At 37.8% G+C, this 21,515-nt stretch overlaps 1 protein-coding gene across 4 annotated transcripts in view; it reads right to left on the bottom strand.

Moving 5' to 3' along the window:
* RAPGEF6 (Rap guanine nucleotide exchange factor 6) overlaps nt 1-21,515 on the bottom strand; it is a 230,631-nt gene that overhangs the window by 33,815 nt on the left and 175,301 nt on the right. For all 4 annotated transcript variants that reach the window (XM_075009312.1, XM_075009315.1, XM_075009314.1 and 1 more), the window contains 6 exons: nt 19,793-20,036; nt 14,870-15,027; nt 10,703-10,943; nt 7,929-8,312; nt 2,373-2,584; nt 1,382-1,505 (listed from right to left, as the gene is read on the bottom strand). In XM_075009312.1, coding sequence (XP_074865413.1) covers nt 1,382-1,505; nt 2,373-2,584; nt 7,929-8,312; nt 10,703-10,943; nt 14,870-15,027; nt 19,793-20,036 — 1,363 coding nt within the window. The remainder of the gene's footprint in view (nt 1-1,381; nt 1,506-2,372; nt 2,585-7,928; nt 8,313-10,702; nt 10,944-14,869; nt 15,028-19,792; nt 20,037-21,515) is intronic.

Below are 21,515 nucleotides of genomic sequence, written 5' to 3'. Positions count from 1 at the left end.
GAAAAAGACTATTTTTTCTTTTCTAATCTCAGCTACTGTTTAAGAACCACAGTAGACATAGCATTTTATGAGAGCATTGTGTTGGATGTGTCCTTTAACAGGCATACTGGAGGTTTAAAAGGCATATCACAGGTGAACTATTTATTTGACATTCATTCAATGGAACAATTAGACTTCATTGCCTCCTATGGAGCATTTTAAGTATAGACCAATTTTTAGAGAAAACTGATATGCAAATATGGTTTACCTATATAAATTTACAGTTTCTGATGATTAACATTAATCATCAGATTCATATATCACAAATTGAATTTTAAATGTGAACTTTTTGCATGTATAATATATAATGACATGAAAGTGATACTTTCTCTGAAAAGTGTTGGTGCTAAAACAACATTGTTGCATTCCACATTTGTAGTTCAGTAATTAAATACCAAATTTGCTCACATTACAAGTAAAATGGTGCTTTTTCTAACTGGAAGCCCTGAAATCTCACCCTGTGAACTGAATACCAAGTTAGGTTCCTTCTGGCCTGTGCCCCACAGTATTAGTAGAGGATTCTTGAGGCAAAGCTCTGACCTCAGGTTCACCTGGTCCCTCGCATTAAGCCTTCAGTTATACATAGAGGTGATTGCCTTCAGTTGAATGTTGTAACTGAGGGTTTTCAAGATAGTAAGACTGCTCAAGTGCCCTGTGAAGTGGAGCTAAGTTAACATTCTCACTGATTCACTGTGGAGCATCACCCTGACTCAACTGCTGCCAAGGCCAACACACTGAAGTCCTACACTTGAGCTGCTCAAAGGGACCCTAGGAAAAGAGAATGGGTGAAGCAGGGACTCTGTACTGACCCAGCATATAAGTCAATTCGAGAAGCTGCAATATGTCTGGCCCACACGAAGGCATGCCATAGAAGGTATATTTACACGGATCTCAAGGCTCTAACATCCTGCACAACTGACATGCAACAGCTGCTACTTTGTCTCCAGCCAATGCACTACAAGGTGCCAATGTCTTGGCCCCAGATTGGAGATGGTCGTGGTTCTACTCTGCAGTCCATCTGTATATAGCCTAATTATACTCAGGCTGATGCATGTGGAGTGATTTTTGTTGTGATGTACAATAAAATAACTAATTTTTGTACTAATATACCCGAAGGCACTAGCCAGATTATGGAACATAATCAGGAATATTTCTATTTTAAAACCATGTTAAAATATATTCCTTACGGCTACAGATTCCTTTGGTACAGATTTTACTCTAATGATAAATGTTAATGATAAGTGAAATCATAATGGAACATAAAAACATGTTCATGCACAAAAACCCACACTCTATCCACTGTATAGGAGATATGTTTAATTCCACTTGTTTAATTGCACACCTTTGTCTGAACATTACAGCTGGATCCATGTTAGCAGAGGTCATTCTGACGACTTGTCGAATTTCTTTGGCAATCATTCTGAGCTTCTCAAAATTTACCAGGCCATCCACTTTTGAATCATTTCCTGTACAATGAAATATATAGAGCAAACATTAGCAATATTCAGTACTTTTCTAAGGCTCACATGTTATTTGTCTCCCACGATATTACCCTTCAGCAGATGTCAAAAGCCTTTAATTCAAGTATCAGTCAAAACCAGGAAGTAGCATAGTGGCAGAATACAGATGCCAATCAGGCCCACTTGAAATAGATAGAGTTGCTTGCTCTGCTCTTGTTAGTCTAATTCTAAAGAGGCAGATGTCAGTAGGGGGAAAATGGAACAATCTGACTATTTATTTTCATAGGTTCATTTTCCTACGTTAAAATAGGACTATCTGAAACTGAAAATATTCAGTCTTTTAAATTAGTTCAAACAATTGAGACCTCACATATGAAAACCTGGCACATTTAAAACCCTTTATAACCTTTACTAATGACGAATAGAAAACTGTTAAAAAGGGAAGTGTTTTAAATGAAGGGCAGCATTTTAACCAAAATGCTTTAAGAACTGTTTTATCCTGGTAACTCTCTGCAAGCCATTTCACAAAACTAACTCTGCAAATACTATAAAAATGACTTTTTTATGACAGAAATATATCTCAAGTGTTCTTAACATTGTTTAGTACAGGCAAAAGCTCCTATCATAACCTTGGAGGCTGTTAATGAAGTACAGTTTTTAAAATAATATCTCCACTGAATTTTTAATTTTTGTCTAGGATCTGCCTCCTCTATTATGCTTTCTGTATTACATTTAATTTAGTCCAAAGGACACTACACCATACAATACATTACTTATTCTTTTCAGTCATATAATTTAGAACATTGGACTTCAAAAAGGATTCAAAATATTATTCTATGTTTTGATTTATTACTTCTCTGCATAGGGAGTTACCTTCATGTAGAAATGTGATATCCTTCTTGACAACAGGAAACAGTGGAATAATTGGAGGCTGCATGCTCTGACTGCTAAGAATGTTGCGATACTTAGCCATGTTTCTAGATGGATCAAAAAGATCTTGCAGGTCTCTAAGGTGCTTTTCATACTTGCTCGGTAGCTTTTCCCAGGTACCTCTGAGTCGTGCTACAGGTGCCAGATTTAGCCCACTGTAAAAGATAATTTTTCTATTATTAATTCTTAATGGGGGGATTACTGCATTTAATAAAGCGGTGAAGGCTTTTTTTATTTTTTTAATGGGAAAATATGTATTTAAAAGGTTAACTAACACTGGATTTTGCCATACTGCAGGTCAGGTAAGTTACTAGTAAGCCACAGCCTGGACATTTTTCTGAACAGTAGAGAGACAAGATGAATGGGACAACTGTTTCATGGCCATAATACTGTAGTTCAAAGACAAATCTATTTCCTGTGCCCAGCCAATTTGACAACCATTTTCTGACAGTGTGACTCTATACCAAAGAAAAGATATTGGGGTGAAGAGTTAATGAAGTGATTAGGAGATACAGCTACAGTAAGAAAGCAAGAAGAGCAAACAGCACATTTATTACAAACATAAGTGGAGAGAATTTTAAGAGGACCAGATTAGAAGCCTTTATAATGGGTAGTATTGATCTGCAAATTAGTAAAAGGGATACAGTAAACTCTGTTCTAACCAGTGTTCAATCAATCGATACTCTCAAATAACCGGCATTAAACAAACACTGCCATCTGTTGCTACCACGACACCTAGCTGACTTCTTCTGGGGCTGTGCTGCTCAAAGGTGGCAACAGGATCCCGTCCCACCCCAAGCCATCAATGCCACTTCCCCTTCTTAAGAACGGACAGGCACTGTGATGCAATGGGGAGCTGAGAGGAGACTGCTGTATCTGCTGCTCCCCCTCCCCCCACGAGCTGCGGAGGATCCAGGGTGGGAAGGGGAGAGCACCCCTCCGCTGCATGCCAACCTCCCTCCCACCGCCCTCCCCAATGCAGTAGCATGGTCAAGGCCTGAGTTGCTGGGGACAGCTCAACCCCTGTGAGAAGGCAGCACGTGGATGGGTGGCCACTGCATGGCTACTCAGTAACAACTGGTTTACTCATGTTTGCAACTTGAAACAAGGCCTATGCTTTTAACATTTACGCTGCACAGTTTACCGACACTGAACTGTCATACTCGATTTTGTTGCACTGAAATAACTAAGCTCAGATTTGCTGTTATCAATCAGGACACTGCCCTATGAAACCAAAACAACTGTCCTTTCATTAGATCTCTGAAAGGCAGCAAATAAATAAGCCTCTTTTCAATAGAATATGTAGGGATTAGATACAATTTTACTTTATTACATTTTGCCTATGCTACTACAGAAGCAAGAAATGAAGATAAACTTACTTGTCATCAGAAAATTAATGCCTCATTTTCTTTTGCAATATAACTGAAATTTGGAAGAATTTTCTTTTTCTTGACAGTATGATCACTATGATTAAACACTATCCTCAGGGGCAGAACAGCACAGTTAAATACTGCTCCATGGTGCATGACTGGAGTAGCGTTGCCTATAGGGCAGTCCCCGGAAGCTTTGGGACAGAAAGAGACTATTTATCCTTGAGGGGGAATGCAAAGGGGAAATTCACCTTCTGTGTTCCCTTAGAAGGGTGAATCACGATCAGCTTGGTGTGACCAGCCAGATGCAGTGGCTGCTGATATGCTGGGGTTGGTCTGGGTTCTTTCTCCTGTTGCCTCATAAGGGGAAGTTGTGACTCAAAGAGACCAAAGATAGCAATCAAAACTCACCTCACCCTAGGTACAAACTAAGAGAAAGGCTCATGGTACTCTGACACCTTCCCGTGGGTATGCTTATTCAACCCCAGTCACAACCATGTGTTGAATAGCTTACGAGGCCATTTTTCAGCCCACAAAAAATAAAGACCAGAGTTGGATTCTGAGATGTCAAAATCAGTTCAACCAATTTTTGTCAATCTGGCAGCCCTACGAAGAAGATACCATCCACAGAATGGGTTTGCGTACTCAGCATGATTACCACATTAAATCCCTTGAATGTGACTACAGTATTTTCAATGTGAACAGTTAAACATCAGATAATGTTTAATTTTCCAGCTGCAATAATGTTTTCCATGAAAAAAAAACTTTTCTAAACCTTCCATTATAATGCAACAGTCAAATAATACAAATGAAGTAATTTCATACTTTAAGTGTTGTAATTTTTCACAGGAATTTATATTTAGGAAACAAGCAAGGTGTTTCTTTTGCCATTATCCCTAACTTGGCAGCACAGATCCAAGCAATAGCATTTCACCGCTGGTTGACTACTTTAGAGACCTATTTGAAGTTCTGCATTAGCTTGATCCCTAGAGGACAACAGTCCACCGTATGATCTTTAAGGAGGAAGAGTGAAGATGGTGGAGAGTGAAATTACTCCCAAGCTTCTGATCATAGGTGGAAACTAAATAAGCACCCAAGGCATTTGATGATCTGCACTAACATATGGATACATTTAATGACTCTCATACAAACATAGGAGGGGCTAGTGCTCTGATTTAACACTCAACATATGACACTCATATGCTTTTAGGGCTGGACAGGATGGGAAATAGTATCTTCTAATGTGCACCTTGCAGAAGGCTTTTGGACTCGCAGATTATTAATGAAAAGACTTGGAAGTAGTATTTCAGCATCTGATGTTTTACACACACACACACACACACACACACACACACACACACACACACACACACACACACACACACGAATTCCTTTCAATCAATATGCATTAAGTTATTTACAGTAATAATAGGGTTAGTATCCAAAGTATTTTAAAACAATTTATTTAATGTTGGCTGGCACTGGTGCTGGACATTTCTTACTTTATGAAACGCAAATTTGTCCCAAGAAGACATATATATTACTGGGGCCATTTTACCATATTACTGATTTTCTTAAAACAGAATCAGTATCTATACAGATTGGAACTGTAAAAACAAATCTAAATGTATCACTATAGATTTACAGTCAGGTTAAAAGTGTTATGAACGTGAAACTTAATCTTCCATCAAACTTCTTAACTATTCAAGTCTGCTCCTTTAATGCCATTCAGTTACAGAGAAGGGTATTTTTAATATAACATAGGCATTACTATTACTCTTTTGTAGTACCCACAAATATTTAAAGTGCTTCACAATATACAAAGCAAGCCAGTCCTGAACCAAAAAGGTTAAACTCCCATAGTGAAAGAATTCTAGGAAGTCAGTACAGAGGGGAGAAGAAAACGATTGCCATTTTGCAAGAGATGCAAAAATATAATGTAGGAAATTATTTAAGCAGGAAAATAAAGCTCAAATATTTTTAAATTTGCTTGCATCATTCTAGTCATACAACAAGGAGATTACAGAAAATATACAAGCCAGAATAGCACATGATGCAGTGATTTACAGATTTTAGTTTACAAGGTTGCAGAAACTCAGTCTGTATTCTTTACAAACAAGCAGCTTAAGAAAATGATGAAAATACTAACCACACAAAAAATGGAGATAAGCTAGGAACCTCACTGAGTCCTACAAACTCATGAAGGCACCAGAATGGTTTCATACTGTCTCTTAGGATTTGTAATATACACAAGAAAAGGGAAAAAAAGCTTGAGCAGAAATGATGTCTTGTGTTAAAGCAATTTTTGAGAGGATTTCATTCTTTATAGGAGTACTTAGTATAGAGAACTAGTAAGGGCAGTGTTTTGAGCCACTACTGAAACAGTTTGAGGTAGGACATATATAGGCTATATGGAGCCTAGGAAATGTGTGAAATGTTAGTTGCAATAAAATAATAAAATCATTAGCACTACACTTACAGGATTTTATGCAAAACAATTACTGAAATTAGTCCAAATGCATCAGTAACCTTAAATGGATCATTTATTCATTTTATACAATCTCTGTATGAAAAGATGAACTAACGTTCGATTGGGGAAAAAAGTAGCTGCTCTATAGAATCACCACAATAAGAATTTTTTAAAGAAACTCCCCGGAACGAAGCTATTGGGGAACTCAGTCTAAGATTACCTCTTACATATCATAGAAAATCCACTCTCTTTTATAATACCATGCAGTTATGTAATTTACCATCATAGTTATTTGTGGAATAAGAGTTGGTTTAAACAAAATTTCTAACCTGTACAAAGTTGTGTATTTATCAGACTGAAAAAACATAAGAACTACATAATTTTAATCTCAATACAAAATGTGCACAACTGTTCCCTCACAAATGATCTGTGTATCAGATAAATCATGGCCTTAGAAACAAAAGTGACTAGTCATAACACTATGTCCCCAAACAAGGACAGGGGAAAAAAAAAAAGACAAGTTTCCCTATAAACTTGATTAAACATACAGGCTGATTTCTTGAACAAGACTTCGATTTTCAGAGGGCCTGATGCAGACAAAATCCAGTAAAGTAGAGTAACTCCTGCATGTGAAAAATGAGGCATTAAAAAATGGGAATTAGGGTCCCTACTTTGGCATATCTATATGCACAGTATAATGCCTCCATGTCACACAGTGTGCTGTAAAGGATCTGTTCAGGTTCATTTCACACAAGACAGACATGTTCAGTATATGAGGCAAAAGTAATTAAAGAATGGAATAAACTTCAAAGATAATAATGCTGAGAAACAGTATTAGCATTGATTGATTAAAAATTAGGCCTGATAAAGTACTGTTAAGAGCTGTGTTTTTGATAAATGCTGGGGTCTAAACAATTCAGAACAAGACACTGGTTTGGCTCAGACTATTCAAGTCAGTGACACTGCAAATGCATAAATCAGAATCAGCCCCAATATGCAAAAGAAGAGCTCAAAATATATTAAAGGGAGAGAACATAAAAAGGTGCTGAGTAATGGTGTAAAAAGGGAAATAAATATAAGCTAGCAGACTAATATGAAAAACTGGAGAACGCATGGTGCAGAGTCTATATGAGGAAGAAGAAAAAATAATAATGCAACCACCTTATCTGTGGTTTTCCTAAAATACACAGTAAAGATGAAAGAGAAGAAAGCGGGAAAAGAAGCATGCTGAAAAGCCTAAAATACTCAGGAACCAGAGAAGCAGAAGAACCACAGAAAACAGTCACAATATTCAGCAGTTCTAAGGTTTATAAATGAGAAAAATGTTTATCCAAACATTCTCTCTCCTTCACTTATCCTCATGAACAAGAAAAAAAAATGTGTGAAAATTAAGGGGTAATCACAAAAACTACCATGCAGTCACTAAAAGAAAAAGTAATTATGAGGGGAAGGGAGGAAAGAAAATACTACGAAATTATACATTTTTGCATAGACTGGTTTTAAAATACACTGTACTTCCACAAGTTATTGCCAGACTATTTTTCATCCTTACAGTAGAAATTAAAAATTACATTTCATGCCTCAATCAGATTCCACTCTAATTTGAGTAAAAATATGATATTTAGATGATTAATATCTAGCAGATGAATTGTACTTTACCTGATCACTGCAAACATGGAATTGAAGTTCTTGCATTCTCGACAGTGTAGGGCGATTTTAATAAAATGCTTAACAATCTTCATTCTTTTGAGCTGGTTGGGCTCTGTTAAAATTTCTGTGGCAACCCAGAATGTCTCTTGGTTAATGACATCCTCAAATTGTTTCAGATTAGCATTTCCAGTTTTGGAGTCCGTCTTATAGAGGTCATCGATGTATTCAGTAGGTTCAATATTGCGAAACAATTCAAAGTCCCTCATTGATAGCTGAGTAGCCACCTCAATGGTACTCAACTGTAGAAGCGAGATCTGACTCTCTCTAAGCAGCTCCTGGGCATCCTCATCTGAACATAATGTCTCTGTTTCCATATTGTTTTTCAGATAATATCTAAAGGTAAAATGAATTGTAATATAAACTTTAGACAAGGTTCCCCGTAATGTTCTGAAATTAGTTTACATACCATTAAGTTAAGCATTACCCCTAAATGCCTTGGCATTATTCCCACTTGACAGATGAAAGAACTATTGAAGTCATCTATAATGGACACCTAGCAGCTATGAATGAAAGGCAATTTGGGGATGGAGCTCAGGATAAGTTCCAACTCTCAGCCTTTTGCCACACATCCACCTACCCCACCCAAAGCTGTCATTATTAAACCAAAAATGTTCATTATACAATGAGACCACTTAAAACTTTTCTTCCTCTTCATAAATCACTAGTATTTATATACTAGCCTGCAATCGTGTGAATAATATCTTTGCCTCTCAGTAAAAGGTCAGTAGATTGTCTATTTGCAAATGCACCAGTAAAATAGCATTTTGAACAGCCTTGGAGTCTGAGGCACTTTTATAATATTGATGTAAATATATTTTCCCACTTTTGATGGAAAAATTAGCATAATATATTAACATGTATATGAAAGCATATACATACTCAGGAAATGAAAAGGCATATAAAAATCACTTTCATGCTTCAAAGTGTACACTGAACATACACTAGCAAGTTCTTTCTAAAGAAGGGGGCACTTTTGAAAAATCCCATATGTCTATACACAAAAAAGTGTTCTTTCAAAAGGAAAATTGAAAAAATGTGTCACTCCTTTCGAAATCACTCTTCCTTTCCCATTTGAGGAAGAGCCCCCCTTTTCGAAAGCTTCTTTAAAAAGAAAATGTGTGTAGATGCTCCACAGGCCCTTTGTTTTTTTTTTGTTTTTTTTTTGCGAAAGAGCAGTCCTCATTAGGCCTGATTTTTCAACCCCTAGCCTGTTCTTTTGAAAGCAGATCACTCTTTTGATATGCTTTTTTTGTGTGGATGTACTCTTTCAACAGAAGTTCTTCTGGAAGACCTTCTTTTGAAAGATCTCTGTAGTGTAGACGTAACCTTACAGTTACAGAAATGACTCTCCCGCATGACTGCATCTTGGGTTAATGTCAACTAGTTGTAATATTACATTTCAGAAAAAGCGTATCTTTTGTATTGCTTTTTAATGTAAACCACTGTATATCCTAATCTGACCTTCTGAATTATCAAGTGAAGGAAATTATTTCAAACTTTTTTTTTTTTTTTTTTTTTTAATAGTGAAGTTCATTCTCCATTTGTTATTCAGATATACTTTTCTAATAGACAGATATCCAACTAACACTTGTTCTGCAACTCTCTTTTGTTACCGACCAGCTCTCTGTTTTTGGGGAACCAGAGCATGACCACCTGTCAGCCCTGTGATTTTGGGGAGCCAGGGAGTCCAGGGGGAAAGAACTTAATCCTCTGGACCCTGGGTCAGGCAGAATAGCTCTATTGGGAGGGAATTGGCAGAAGGGAAAACTGAAGCTCCTTAGGAACATTAGTAACACAAGCAGCACACTCAGAATTATTCACTTCTCCCCACTTTAGCCCCAAATTAATGAGCATGGCGCAGAGTAATGGGCAATTATGGTAACACTTTCTTTAGAGTGATGGAGAACACTGCACCAGTGACCAAATATATTTGTAGGAAAATTCACATTCCTATATATACCCATAACAAAAGTGTTTTTGTACCACAAAGCACAGCAAGTTTATGACCATCCCTCAAACTTAATTTGAGAGGTCTGAAAAAGCTGCAGTGGCCAGGAAAGCTTTCTTGGAAACTCCGGATACATTAAACAGGAGAGTTCTAAGATCTACTGGCATTTATGCAGGGGGGCGGGGTGGAAATCCCCCCCCCGCCCCCCAAAAAAAAACAAAAAAACTTAGCCCTCACCTACAAGCAAAACACACTTAGCAGCTGTAGGAAGCCTTCTTTCTAGTGCTGATAAATGGCACTGAAAGTCGGTCTAACTATATAATGTTATAGCTGGACAGCATCAGAGATCCTAAGCACAGAATGCAAGGAATAAGTTCTCATCAACTTCAGGTGCAAATGATCTCTCTTCTCCACTCCAAGAAAATCTGAGATTATAATTATGTGCTGCATGGATGCATAAAATATTTTTTCAGCCATAACAGCAGGGAAAAAAAGCAGACAGGTCAAACAAGCACAGCAAGGAGAAAGCAGTATAATTACAATTGAAAATAATTTATCTCATTTGCTCATAGCCTAGAGTAGCAATTCGAGTTTTAAATTTCTTAGAATATTTGTGTACACTGAAATGAAAGTTTACATCATTAGCAGCTCTCAGTAATGCAAGAGACATTCTAAACTTTCCTCTCAAGTTTTAATCAAAACATTGTTCTCTGATATCTCTTTTCAAATGCTTCACCTTTAACGTCAAAGTCAAACAAAACTAGTACCCTTTTACCTTCCATTGAGCTGGATTCTGTCTGCCAATTTGGAGAATTGGTCTGGAAGCCTCCTCTGCTTGATGACTCCCTCAGGACTCACAGACACCTCACACAAAGAGTAGGTTTCTGGAGCTCCCGTCAAGTTGAATTCATGTACTGCATGACTCACAACTTCTTTTGCTGTAGTGTCTTTGCTAATTATAATGTAACAGCTTTGCTGGTCTGCTTTGAAAACTCTTATGACTTGATCTGGAATGTCTATATTTAAAGAAAAACACCTTTAAAATGCAAAACTGCCCTTCTCTTGAAAGGATAAAACAGTATTCATCTGTCAGATGGGGTGGGCAACACCTAAATCTAAATAAAAACAATTCTCAGTACACATTCTCTCTTTCCTGAAAACTGATCCGGGTATTTTTTTCAAAATTGAGAAACATTAACTATTTGGCACAGGATGCAGCATTGCTGAACCCTTGTCAGTACGAGGGTATTAGCTATAAAAGGCGGGGGTGAGATAATGCTTTTTATTGAATCAACTTCTGGACATCAGACAGAGTTTTTGAGCTCCACAGATGTCTTCCAAAGGTCTGGGAAAGATATGTAGTGTTGCTGGTAAATGCTGCTAGTTTAGCATGAATAGTTAGCACATATTCTTAGGGTCCATTCAAGGTGAATTCTCTTTTTCTAATGCAATTTTACCAAGAATCTTCTTACACCTGTTAAAACTGCATGGTATTGAGCCTTAAAGATTCTGTAAATATAATGCACATTGTTTACATTTTACTACTTTATTAACAGCTGTACTACCAACCAGTCACAAGGAAAGATGTGCTGATGTCCATCATTTTGATTTGTATTCTGTCACTGGTTTTTCTTTTTGTTTAAACACAAATAGTATTTTAAAAATCTGTTCTCCCATTAATGATTTCATATGGATTTTAAATGGGGAAAAGAACTGGGGATTCAAGCTGGTCAGGAAAAAGCTTTTTTAATAAAAGTCAAACATAACACCATCTAGCCTTTTTAAAGAGATTCTAATGAGTAGGTATTCAAGTGGTTTACAAAGGAGGTCAGTATTATCACCATTTTACAGATGAGGAAATTGAGGTACAAGGTGGCAAAGTGGGGAAGTGACTTGCCGAAGTTTACCCAGCAGACCAATTCAACAGAATCCACGTCCTCACTCTCAGTTCAGTGCTCTACCCACTAAGCAATATCACCTCCCCAACAAAATAGTGGTTTTAATTAAAAATGGATGATAAGACATGCAAATGCCCAATAAAAGTAATACTCCTAATAATAAATTTTATGATGCAAATAACAAACATGACAAAATTGTAAACAAATGTTAGCAGTTAAAAAGCTATGTTCAGTTCAACAGATGAGACATGCAATACAAAGAACTTTAGGCTGTCAAAACCCAAAAAAGATACTTACAGTAAAAACCAATTGCTGCAGACAGCAAAAACAAAAATAAATCAATTTATATAAAATATAAGTTTTAGAGATTACAAGAATAAACAAATAAATAAATAAATAAATCGAATAGGCTGATCTGCCACACAGATATATTAGACTTCTCTCCATTCAGAATTGACTTTGCACACGCATAATAGTAAACTGAATACTAACCAAGGTTAAGAAAAATTAACTGGCCACAGCTAATGACTTTCAAAAATCAATGCCAATGTTACGTCAAGATTCTTAGAAAAGTATGCTACGTGTAGAAAGACACCAAATTTGCAGCAAGAAGGGAAATGATTTGCCATGTTTATGTATGCATGAAGCACATTAAATACATGCATCTACTTTATAAGAGAAATTATGGACATAAATGTAAGTTATATTTATAATGTCTTAGCCACACAGCACTTTAACAGAAGTATAATTATGTTTAGAATTTACATATATAATGAATAAGGAAACAAAAGATTCTAGCTTATCATATTTACAGGTGTCTGCATATAACCAGCAGTTGCCTCTTGTAGTCATTCCATTCCAACAGCAGCAACAACATGGAGGCACACATTACTGGGGTTGCCAGGCATCCATTTTTTGACTGGAATGCCTAATCAGAAAGGGACCCTGGCAGCTCCAGTCAGCACTGCTGGCTGGTCTATAGCTCAGTGGCACAGCAGTCTCCCTGTCTGCCCTGGCTCTAAGAAGCTTTGATAAGTGGTGTGCACATCCAGGTCCTATGCACAGGGGCTGACTCTGCAACTCCCATTGGCTGGGAACTGCAGAAGTGGCACCTGTGGATGGGGAAGTATGCACCCCTGCCACCCTTGTGCCTAAGGACCACAAGTTCTTGACTGCTACTTCCAGGGGCCACCTGAGGTAAACACTACGTGCACCTCAAACCCCTTCCTTACCCCAACCATCTGTCCCATCTTTAAGCCCACTACCTGAACCCAAACTCCCTCCCAGAGGCCTCACCCAATACCCAAATGCCACCTTCCTGCCCCAGCGCTGAGTCACACTCCACACCAAACTCCCTCCCAGAACTCACATTATGCACCCTCCCCTCACATTCTGAACCCATCAACCCCAGTCCAGGGCCCCCTGCTGTATCGCAGACCCCCTTATCCCTGGCCCCTCACCATAGCACATACCCCCAGCTGGATTTCTCCCTTCTCCCCCACATATCCTAACCCCCCAGCCTGAGCACCCTCCTGCACCCTGAGCCCCACCCTGGCCGTTTCTACACAGGCCACCTTCCCAAAAGTAGCATGGTAATACACAGCCCAAAATATGCTAATGAGGTACAGATGCAAATTCCCTGCACCTCATTAGCATACAGTCACATGACTTGGAGTCCGGAAGACCGTTCTTCCGGACTCCAAAACGCTGTGTAGAAGTGTGGCCCCCGGGCGTCTTCTGGAAGGAAGTCCTTCTTCCGGAGGCCCCTTCTTCCCAAAAATTTTCGGGAAGAAGGGGCATCCAGAAGAAGGACTTCCTTCCGGAAGCTCCCCAGGGGCCACACTTCTACACAGCATTTTGGAGTCCAAAAGAACGGTCTTCTGGACTCCAAATCACGTGACCATATGCTAACGAGGCGCAGGGAATTTGCATCCGCGCCTCATTAGCATATTTCGGGCCGTGTATTACCACGCCACTTCCAGAGAAAGTGGCCTGTGTAGAAACAGCCCCAGAGCCTGATCCCGAGCTGGAGTCCTTATTCCTCTGGAACTCCAACCCTATGCTGCAGCCTGGCACCCTTTGCTGCATCCCAAACTCCTGTACCAACCAGGTGAGAATAAGGAAGTGAGCAACACTGGTGGAAGTCGAGAAATGGAGGGGGCATCGAGGGCTTCAAAAGGGACAGGGTGAGCAGTAAGGGTGTTTGGTTTTCTGCCATTAGAAAGCTAGCAACCCTGTGTTACAAACCTGAAAAGCCTTATTTTTGTTTTTCAAAAATAAATTTGAATAAATGAAAAGCTAATCAAGGTATGGGACCAACAGCACTGGCTTGGTTCTATATAGGTCTACCCTCACTGAATATGCTTTCTGCGCATTTTTTTCATGGACTGTACATGAACAGAAGCCACACCATGAAGGGCACAGGACAGAGGAGGAGAAGGCAAAGAAGTGGTGAGGGACCAGAACAAGCCAAGCCACTTTCACTAAAGTAGTGTAAGAGTTCTCTACAGAGAGGGCACTTGAGATGGCAGGTTCTGCTTTCGCTTGGAGAGAAGGAACAAGCTCTCAAGTTATGGCAAACGAGAGCTAGCATGCAGGCTTAAGAGATGGCGTTCTTTTGGGAGTTGTGTCATTTCTCTCCAGTTTGGAAGCTGCCAGGGATATCGCACGAACAGGTGAATACATTTGACAGATTGCGTGGCAGTAGAAGAGATCATCTCTCTCCCTACCTCCTCCACCCCAAATCAGTACTTATGTTCAGTAAAAGTTACAACTAAAAGCTTAAACTTAGTTAACACTGTGGAGCCTTTATTTGTTACAACAATGTATCCGTAAACACTACAGAAATGCCAGAAACCAATATATAAAAATGTAGTTTGACTAATTAGCTTCATATTTGGATTTACTGAAACACGCAAACATTCTGGATCTCTGCTTGTTGACTTGTGATTAGACTTTACTACACCAACTGGTATCTTCACAGACTGAGTGCACTAACAGGTTGAGGAGTGAACCCATAACACAGAAAAAATGTATTAGTTTACCTGAAGGATTAGTAAAATCCAGCATGCTGGTTGTAGGTTGCAGCAGATCAGGGCTACTTGATGAGAGTGTTCCAGGGATAGGCATTATGGCCAGACTGTGTCTGCACTGTCTTGTTCCAACAATACTGTCATCCTGTGACTGGCTTACGCTGCCATCACTGCAAAATAGTGTTTAGAATTACCTACATTTAGATTACACAAAAGTAAAATATAATTTCTATTCTGTAGGTGCCTCAAAGCAAAAGGAACCTTCTCTAAACCATGGGTTCATTAACATGATACACCACAGAAGATCAAACAGATTAAAAGACTTTCCAGAAAAAAAATCCATGTCATCTCAATTTAGAATAAATCTGTTTGGTTTAATTTAACTCCATTTCTTAATTGATTACTTTTGAACATTACCAGAATATTCTGTAGGACAGTAACCATTTTAGGGTGAGACTTAGTGCAGAGAAATGACTGGAGGTAAAAGCACAGAGCCCCAAACAAGGTACAAGGTAAAACATCTTTTAAAATTATCCTCTACATAAGTAAGTAGTTACATAGCGTATCTGATATACTAGTTTGCTGATGTATAGAGAAAGACCTGGTGACTACACATAGTAGGCTAAGGCATTCATGCCTATTTTCAGCATAACTCCACAGAGATGGCGAAAATGTTGTTCAGAAAAGTACGTAACTGATGTAGATGTTTCCATGCAGGTGGCCTTATGCAAATCATCTGAACAGTCACAGCAAATGTTTTAATCTTTTCAACATAATAATCATTGTCCAATTTAGATTACGCTGTAATCTCCAAAGGACCTCTCTGCAACATGAAGCAGACCACCTCTCTGTCCCTGAAAGTCCTGCTTTCATATAAGAGCACCGCCACTGAGGAACACTTCTTTGAATCCAGCAGCTTTTCTAAGGGCCCTGATCACTGCTGCTTTCATATTTCTTATTCTCTGGTTCTCCCTAGTAAGAAATGCTCCAGATTATTACACGATGAGGTACACAGGAGCAGCACCTTGTGTCAAGTAGAGAAACTGATAGACCTGTTTAATCCTGCAAAATGGACTCTCAGTAGGTAAAGTGAAGGTCCTGGGGAAAGTGGGGCATGTTACAGGATCATAAAAAGGGAGAGCTCTCATTTCTAAGAATAAGAGTAATTGCTGATATTTATACTTTCTACTATATTTGCAAACCCCGCTTTGCCTGAGTTGTGTTGCAGCAACACAAATCAACTAGCGAAAAAGGCAAGGGAGAGGCCCAAGCACAAAAGCAGAAATATAAAGGGTTACTAGCATTAGGCAGAATGGTGCACCAAGCTAGAAAGAGTTGCAGCCCTGGAAAACAAAAATGCAGCCCAAAGTACAAACTGCAAGCATTTGGCCACTTGCCTTTCAGAAAATAAAATAAAATAAAAATCTAGCCACCAGGTCATGCTTCTTTATAGGAAGCAAGAATCTAATTCAATTTTGGCAGAATAAAGAGAATTTTAAGTGTCTTACCACCCATTATTAAATGGACCTTTAGTAGCAACACTTCCACATCAATCAACTAGGTTGATGGCTTTCTACATATTTATTTGAAAAATACTTTTTCTTAAGCATAATTCTGGGGAAGTCAGGAAAGGGCTCTTCATTAAGAAAAACTCCCTTTGGTTTATTTAGCACAATACATTTTCATTTATTTCTCAAAATTTCTAACTATTTGAAATGAAAACTACTTCTGCTGTCATTTTAATGCATTCAGTGGAGTCCTTTTAGTGTAATTAAGGTATTTACATACATCTCACCTCTATTTATAGTACTGGTTAAACACATCACTACAATTGATGCAGCATTGTTCGTACAAAATATCATTAAAGACAACATAGACTGTACTCTCAGTTCATAAAAGTAAATGAAAATATGCCATAGCTAGCATTTCATTGTGACAGGACAGAGGTAAGGAGAGAAAATGACCAAGCTTCCGGGAGAATGACTGAATGAGCAAAAGAAGAGTGGAATAATATAAAGAAGGTTAAGAGTCTCAGAAGGAGGAAGAGAGGTGAATCTTAAGATATAATTTGCAAAAAGGACAGAGTAAATCAGCAGAGGTTTTGTTCCAAATGGTGAGGTTATACTGATTGTTGAGAGGAAGAAAAGGAAGAGAACTGAGGAAGCTCCAGAAACAGGCTAAAGATCAGGAAAAATGGGTTAGAGATTGGAGAAAGAGTTTTGAAAACTAGGACAAAGAATTTTGTTCTGATTCAAAACTGGAGAAGCAGACAGTGAAGATTTCAGAGAATGCAAGCAATTGTGATCTGTTTCTGCTTTTGGGTAGACAGTGAATGGGATGGATCACTTTGGGGACAAACTGAGGCCTGCAGGATTGAAACTTTAGGTGACAAGGAAGAAGGGAGCAGAAATTACCGTAGCTTAGGTGAGAGGAAATGCAAATAAGAGTAAGCTTTTCTGTAGGGAATTAATAACAGTAGCACCCAATAGAAAAGAAAACATACATGTTCAAGAAATGAATCAAGTCCAGGTGTGCAGTGAAATAGAAGATGGAGATGAAGAGAACAGGAATATTATAGTTTTGGAGGAGGTGTCTTTATCTACAAGGATATCAGCCTTGATTCATTAAGCTGAAAGACTGGAACTGAGAAGATTTAAGGGAGAAGATGTGAGAAAAGACATGAAAGTCAGAGAGAATAGGAAAATGGGCATCATTTTTACAAAAGTAAGTATAAAAATGTATTACAAGCTATGTGCATTTCAAGATACTTAATTTTTTAGTTCAAGTGGAGTCCTCCAAATTCTGGTGCCGATCTTTCTTTTTCTTTCTTTTTCTTTTTCTTTTTTTTTTTTTTACTGCACAGGGCTACCAGCTGAAGGGCATGGTAAATTTACTTATAACCACATTATTCAATTGCCAAATTGAAGAAGGTCATGTAATTTTGCGATAACCTGACAAAATTTATACAAATTCTTGAAGCATCCCACACATTGCCCAGAGGCAGAAGTGGAGTGACCCAATACTTTTCAGCAAATGGTGCTATAAATCGCATGAGATGATGAAAACTTAATGGTAAGACTTTTGTGTTTAAAGGAGAAAAAATACTGGAATTATATATGTTATTCAGTAGTACCAAAGATACTAAGCTGAAGTGAAGAAAAAAAAGCATCCATACTTGTGAGGAAGCTGTATTGGTACACCCCCAAGAACATATAATTAGGTAATTTCTTACCAAAACAATCCCCTGAGAAGGTGATGCAGTAACAGAAAGAAGACAATGTTGAAAACACAAGGAAATACTGTAAACATTTCAACAACTCTATGATTCTTCTGAGGAACATAAATAACAGGGTTTACCCAGAAGAGAGAAGTGCAGAGAGAAAAGGAGATGGCAAAAAAAAACAAAAACAAAAACAAAAAACTAACACACAAACAAACAAAATCAATCAGATGCAGTGACCTAATACAAACATGTGAAGATTCCACTTTGCCAAATGATATCTGAATAGGAGTTAACTGTGGAAAAAATTGAACTATGACAGACATTTCTTAGTCATTAAAATGTCACCACACTTTGAACTCATGGCATATTAAAACATTTCTGCCATTTTTATAGATATGCTGTGCACTTAACTAAAAGAAGAATGTACTAAGTTTGAGGAGACTGGGTGTGGGTGAAAAAGGGCTAAACTGTTTATAATCAGAAGGAATAGTATGAAAGTGAGCACTCGAACAATGCAGCTGAATGTCAAGACAAGAATCATAATAATAAGTCTACAGAAATAATATCCCAAGGTGAACTGTTGATGTGCCAGTGTTTGAATCGGTAACACAGGACACAAATCACAAAAGAACAACAACTAAGGTAGAAAAGGGGGTAAAAATGTTGACCATTTAGGTCTTTTTCATCTTAAATCTGATGCTAACCAAAGTAGAACAACATTATTTCACAAAAATTAGTTAAAATGCAAATCCAAACTCAATAAACCTGGCACTATATTTGTATGTTAGCTCATTGAAAATATTTACATGTAATTTAACATTTGCTTGTCTTATCCAAAATAATTCATAGCCCTTTACGCAATTAGTCTTTGACTCTACTGTAAATACAGTCAGAGTATAACAGGGTGTTGGTAGTTGGACGGCTGCTAGTCATTACTGTATGGCTTCAGTTGAGGTTTCTGGACTGTAAATCACAGAATAAATAATATAGGAATGTTGAATATTTAACTGCAGGTACTGAACCATATAAAGAAAAAAACCCATATGCAAAACAATTTTGCAAAGACCATTACAAAAGGTGGTAATTCAAATGGGTTGCTATAGAAAAAAGCACCAGAACAGTCTAGCATATCCAATAGTAACAGAGAGGTGGCCATGTTAGTCTGTACTCCAACAAAGTAAAGCAGCAGAAATGAAGCACTTTAAAGACTAACAAAATGATTTATTAGGTGATGAACTTTCATGGGACAGACCCAGAAGCGGCGGCTCTGTCCCACAAAAGTTCATCACCAAATAAATTTTTTTAGTCTTTAAAGTACTACATTTCCACTGCTTTGTTTTGCTAACATATCCACATATATTAAATTGAAAACTATTAAATTAATGCTTTCCGGGGCCCACACTGCACAGGCTGTTCCTCATATTCATACTCTACAATTGGCGTTAAAGAGAATAGTGACAATCAAATATTTGAATTACATGTTGTGGACAGGCATTCAGAACCATGTAGGAGCAAAGAAGGTTGGAAAGTAGGACACATTAAAGGATAAGGCATTTTCAAAGCTATTTTGGTCTAATTCTACAGTTGCTAGTAATATTTTCTGCAGTTTTCTTTTATTAGCATAAACAATAGTCACAAAAAAAAAACCTGAAAATTTTAAGCCATTTAGAAAATAACAACACATACTCTTTTACTATAACAGTCTAACCTACCTGAATAGTTTGGGAGGTAAGATGCTGAATCGTGTCTTGTCTAAAATTTTCCTGATTCTGTTTCTTCCACCAGATACAGTGTTTGCTTTGATTTTTTTGTTTCCTTTCTCACATGGAAATATCTGTTCCATATCTCCAGGCATATCTGGGATTGAGTAACGATTACTTTTCTTTTCTGCAATTTTTGGAATATGAGGGATTCCATTTTTCTCCTGTCCTATCCTGCTAAGCAGCTCTTTAAACACTGTAGGAAAGGATAAACCTGTTATCTTTTTTACTTTATAGAAACCTTATTTACTCCATCTCCCCACCTACCACTATAAAAAATACTAAATATAATAGTTAACATGCATGCTGACAAAACGGTCAATTTAATATTCCTTTACTCTTCCCACTGTGTACAGATGTACGCATCTCAGATAAGATATAATAGAACCAGAAACGGTAGAGAAAAGGGCAACAAAAATTATTAGGGTATGGAACAGCTTCTGTATGTGGAGAGAAATTAACAGGTCTGGGAATTTTCACATTGTAAAAGAGATGAAAAGAGAGGGTGGGAGGATATATGACCGAATTCTATGAAATCATGACCGGCAAAGAGAAAGTAGATAAGGAAGTTCTATTTACTCTCTCATAACACATGAATTAAGGGTCTCCAAATGAACCTTACAGACAACAGACTTAAAACAAACAAAAGGAAGTAATTTTTTTACACAGCGTCAGGTCAGCTTGTGGAACTCTTTGCCAGAAGATGCTGTGAAGGCCAAGACTATAACAGGTTTCAGAAAAGAACTAGATACATTCATGAAGGTTTTGTCCATTAAAGACTGCTAGCCAGAATGGGTAAGGACAGTGTCTCTAGACTCTGCTTGCCAGAAGCTGGGAATCAGTGACAGGGAATGAATCACTTGTTCTGAACATTCCCTCTGGTATAGGCCAGTTTTGGACGACATGATACTGACCTAGATGGACTTTTGGTATGAGCCAATATGGCTATTCTTATGTTCTGAAGCCAAGTGGAAGTTTGCTACTGAATTCAATGGGAGAAGGAATAGCCACAAAATGACTAATGGAAAACAGAGTCCAAAGAGAAAAATACTGCACTGGACGGAACCTCCAACTGCAAATTAAAAAGTGAAGAAGAAGAAATCTATCTTTTTAATTTTTCTTATTAAAATATTACAACAAATTTACTAAAACTTTCCTACCATCCACTGCAGACAATTAACGAGATACAAGGGGAAACAATATATTTACATTAAATTGACCCTTATGGAATGTTTGGTGTGTATCTCTTAGGTTATGGGATGAAGATATTTTCTTTACAATAGCTCCGAGACTGACACTTTACCACTTTACTGACACTCTTTTATCTTTATTCATATATTCAAATATAATCCATATCCAACATTCTTTTGCACTTATCAGAGTTCATTGTCCAACTGGTAAAAACAACATTTCCAGAAACTCACCATTCCATGGGGAAAAAAGATTACACCTATCTTATTTGTGTTTCTGTTACATGACATAAAACCCTACACCCTTCAATGGTGCACATTAATTCTTGCCAAGCAGTTTATTTTTTTTCACATCTTTGACACTGCTGAGATCAGAGAAATGTAGGCTTTTCAGTTGAACACATATGCCTGTGTTCACTGAAACAGAACCTACAGCTGCACAGTGCTGATTACTCATATTTTCCTCCTAAACCAGGCAGGCAGCC

This window comes from Carettochelys insculpta, chromosome 15 (assembly GCF_033958435.1).
Source record: "Carettochelys insculpta isolate YL-2023 chromosome 15, ASM3395843v1, whole genome shotgun sequence".
Lineage (NCBI taxonomy): Eukaryota > Metazoa > Chordata > Testudines > Carettochelyidae > Carettochelys > Carettochelys insculpta.
Note: the sequence above shows the minus strand (reverse complement) of the source record. Positions and strands in the feature narration are given on the sequence as shown.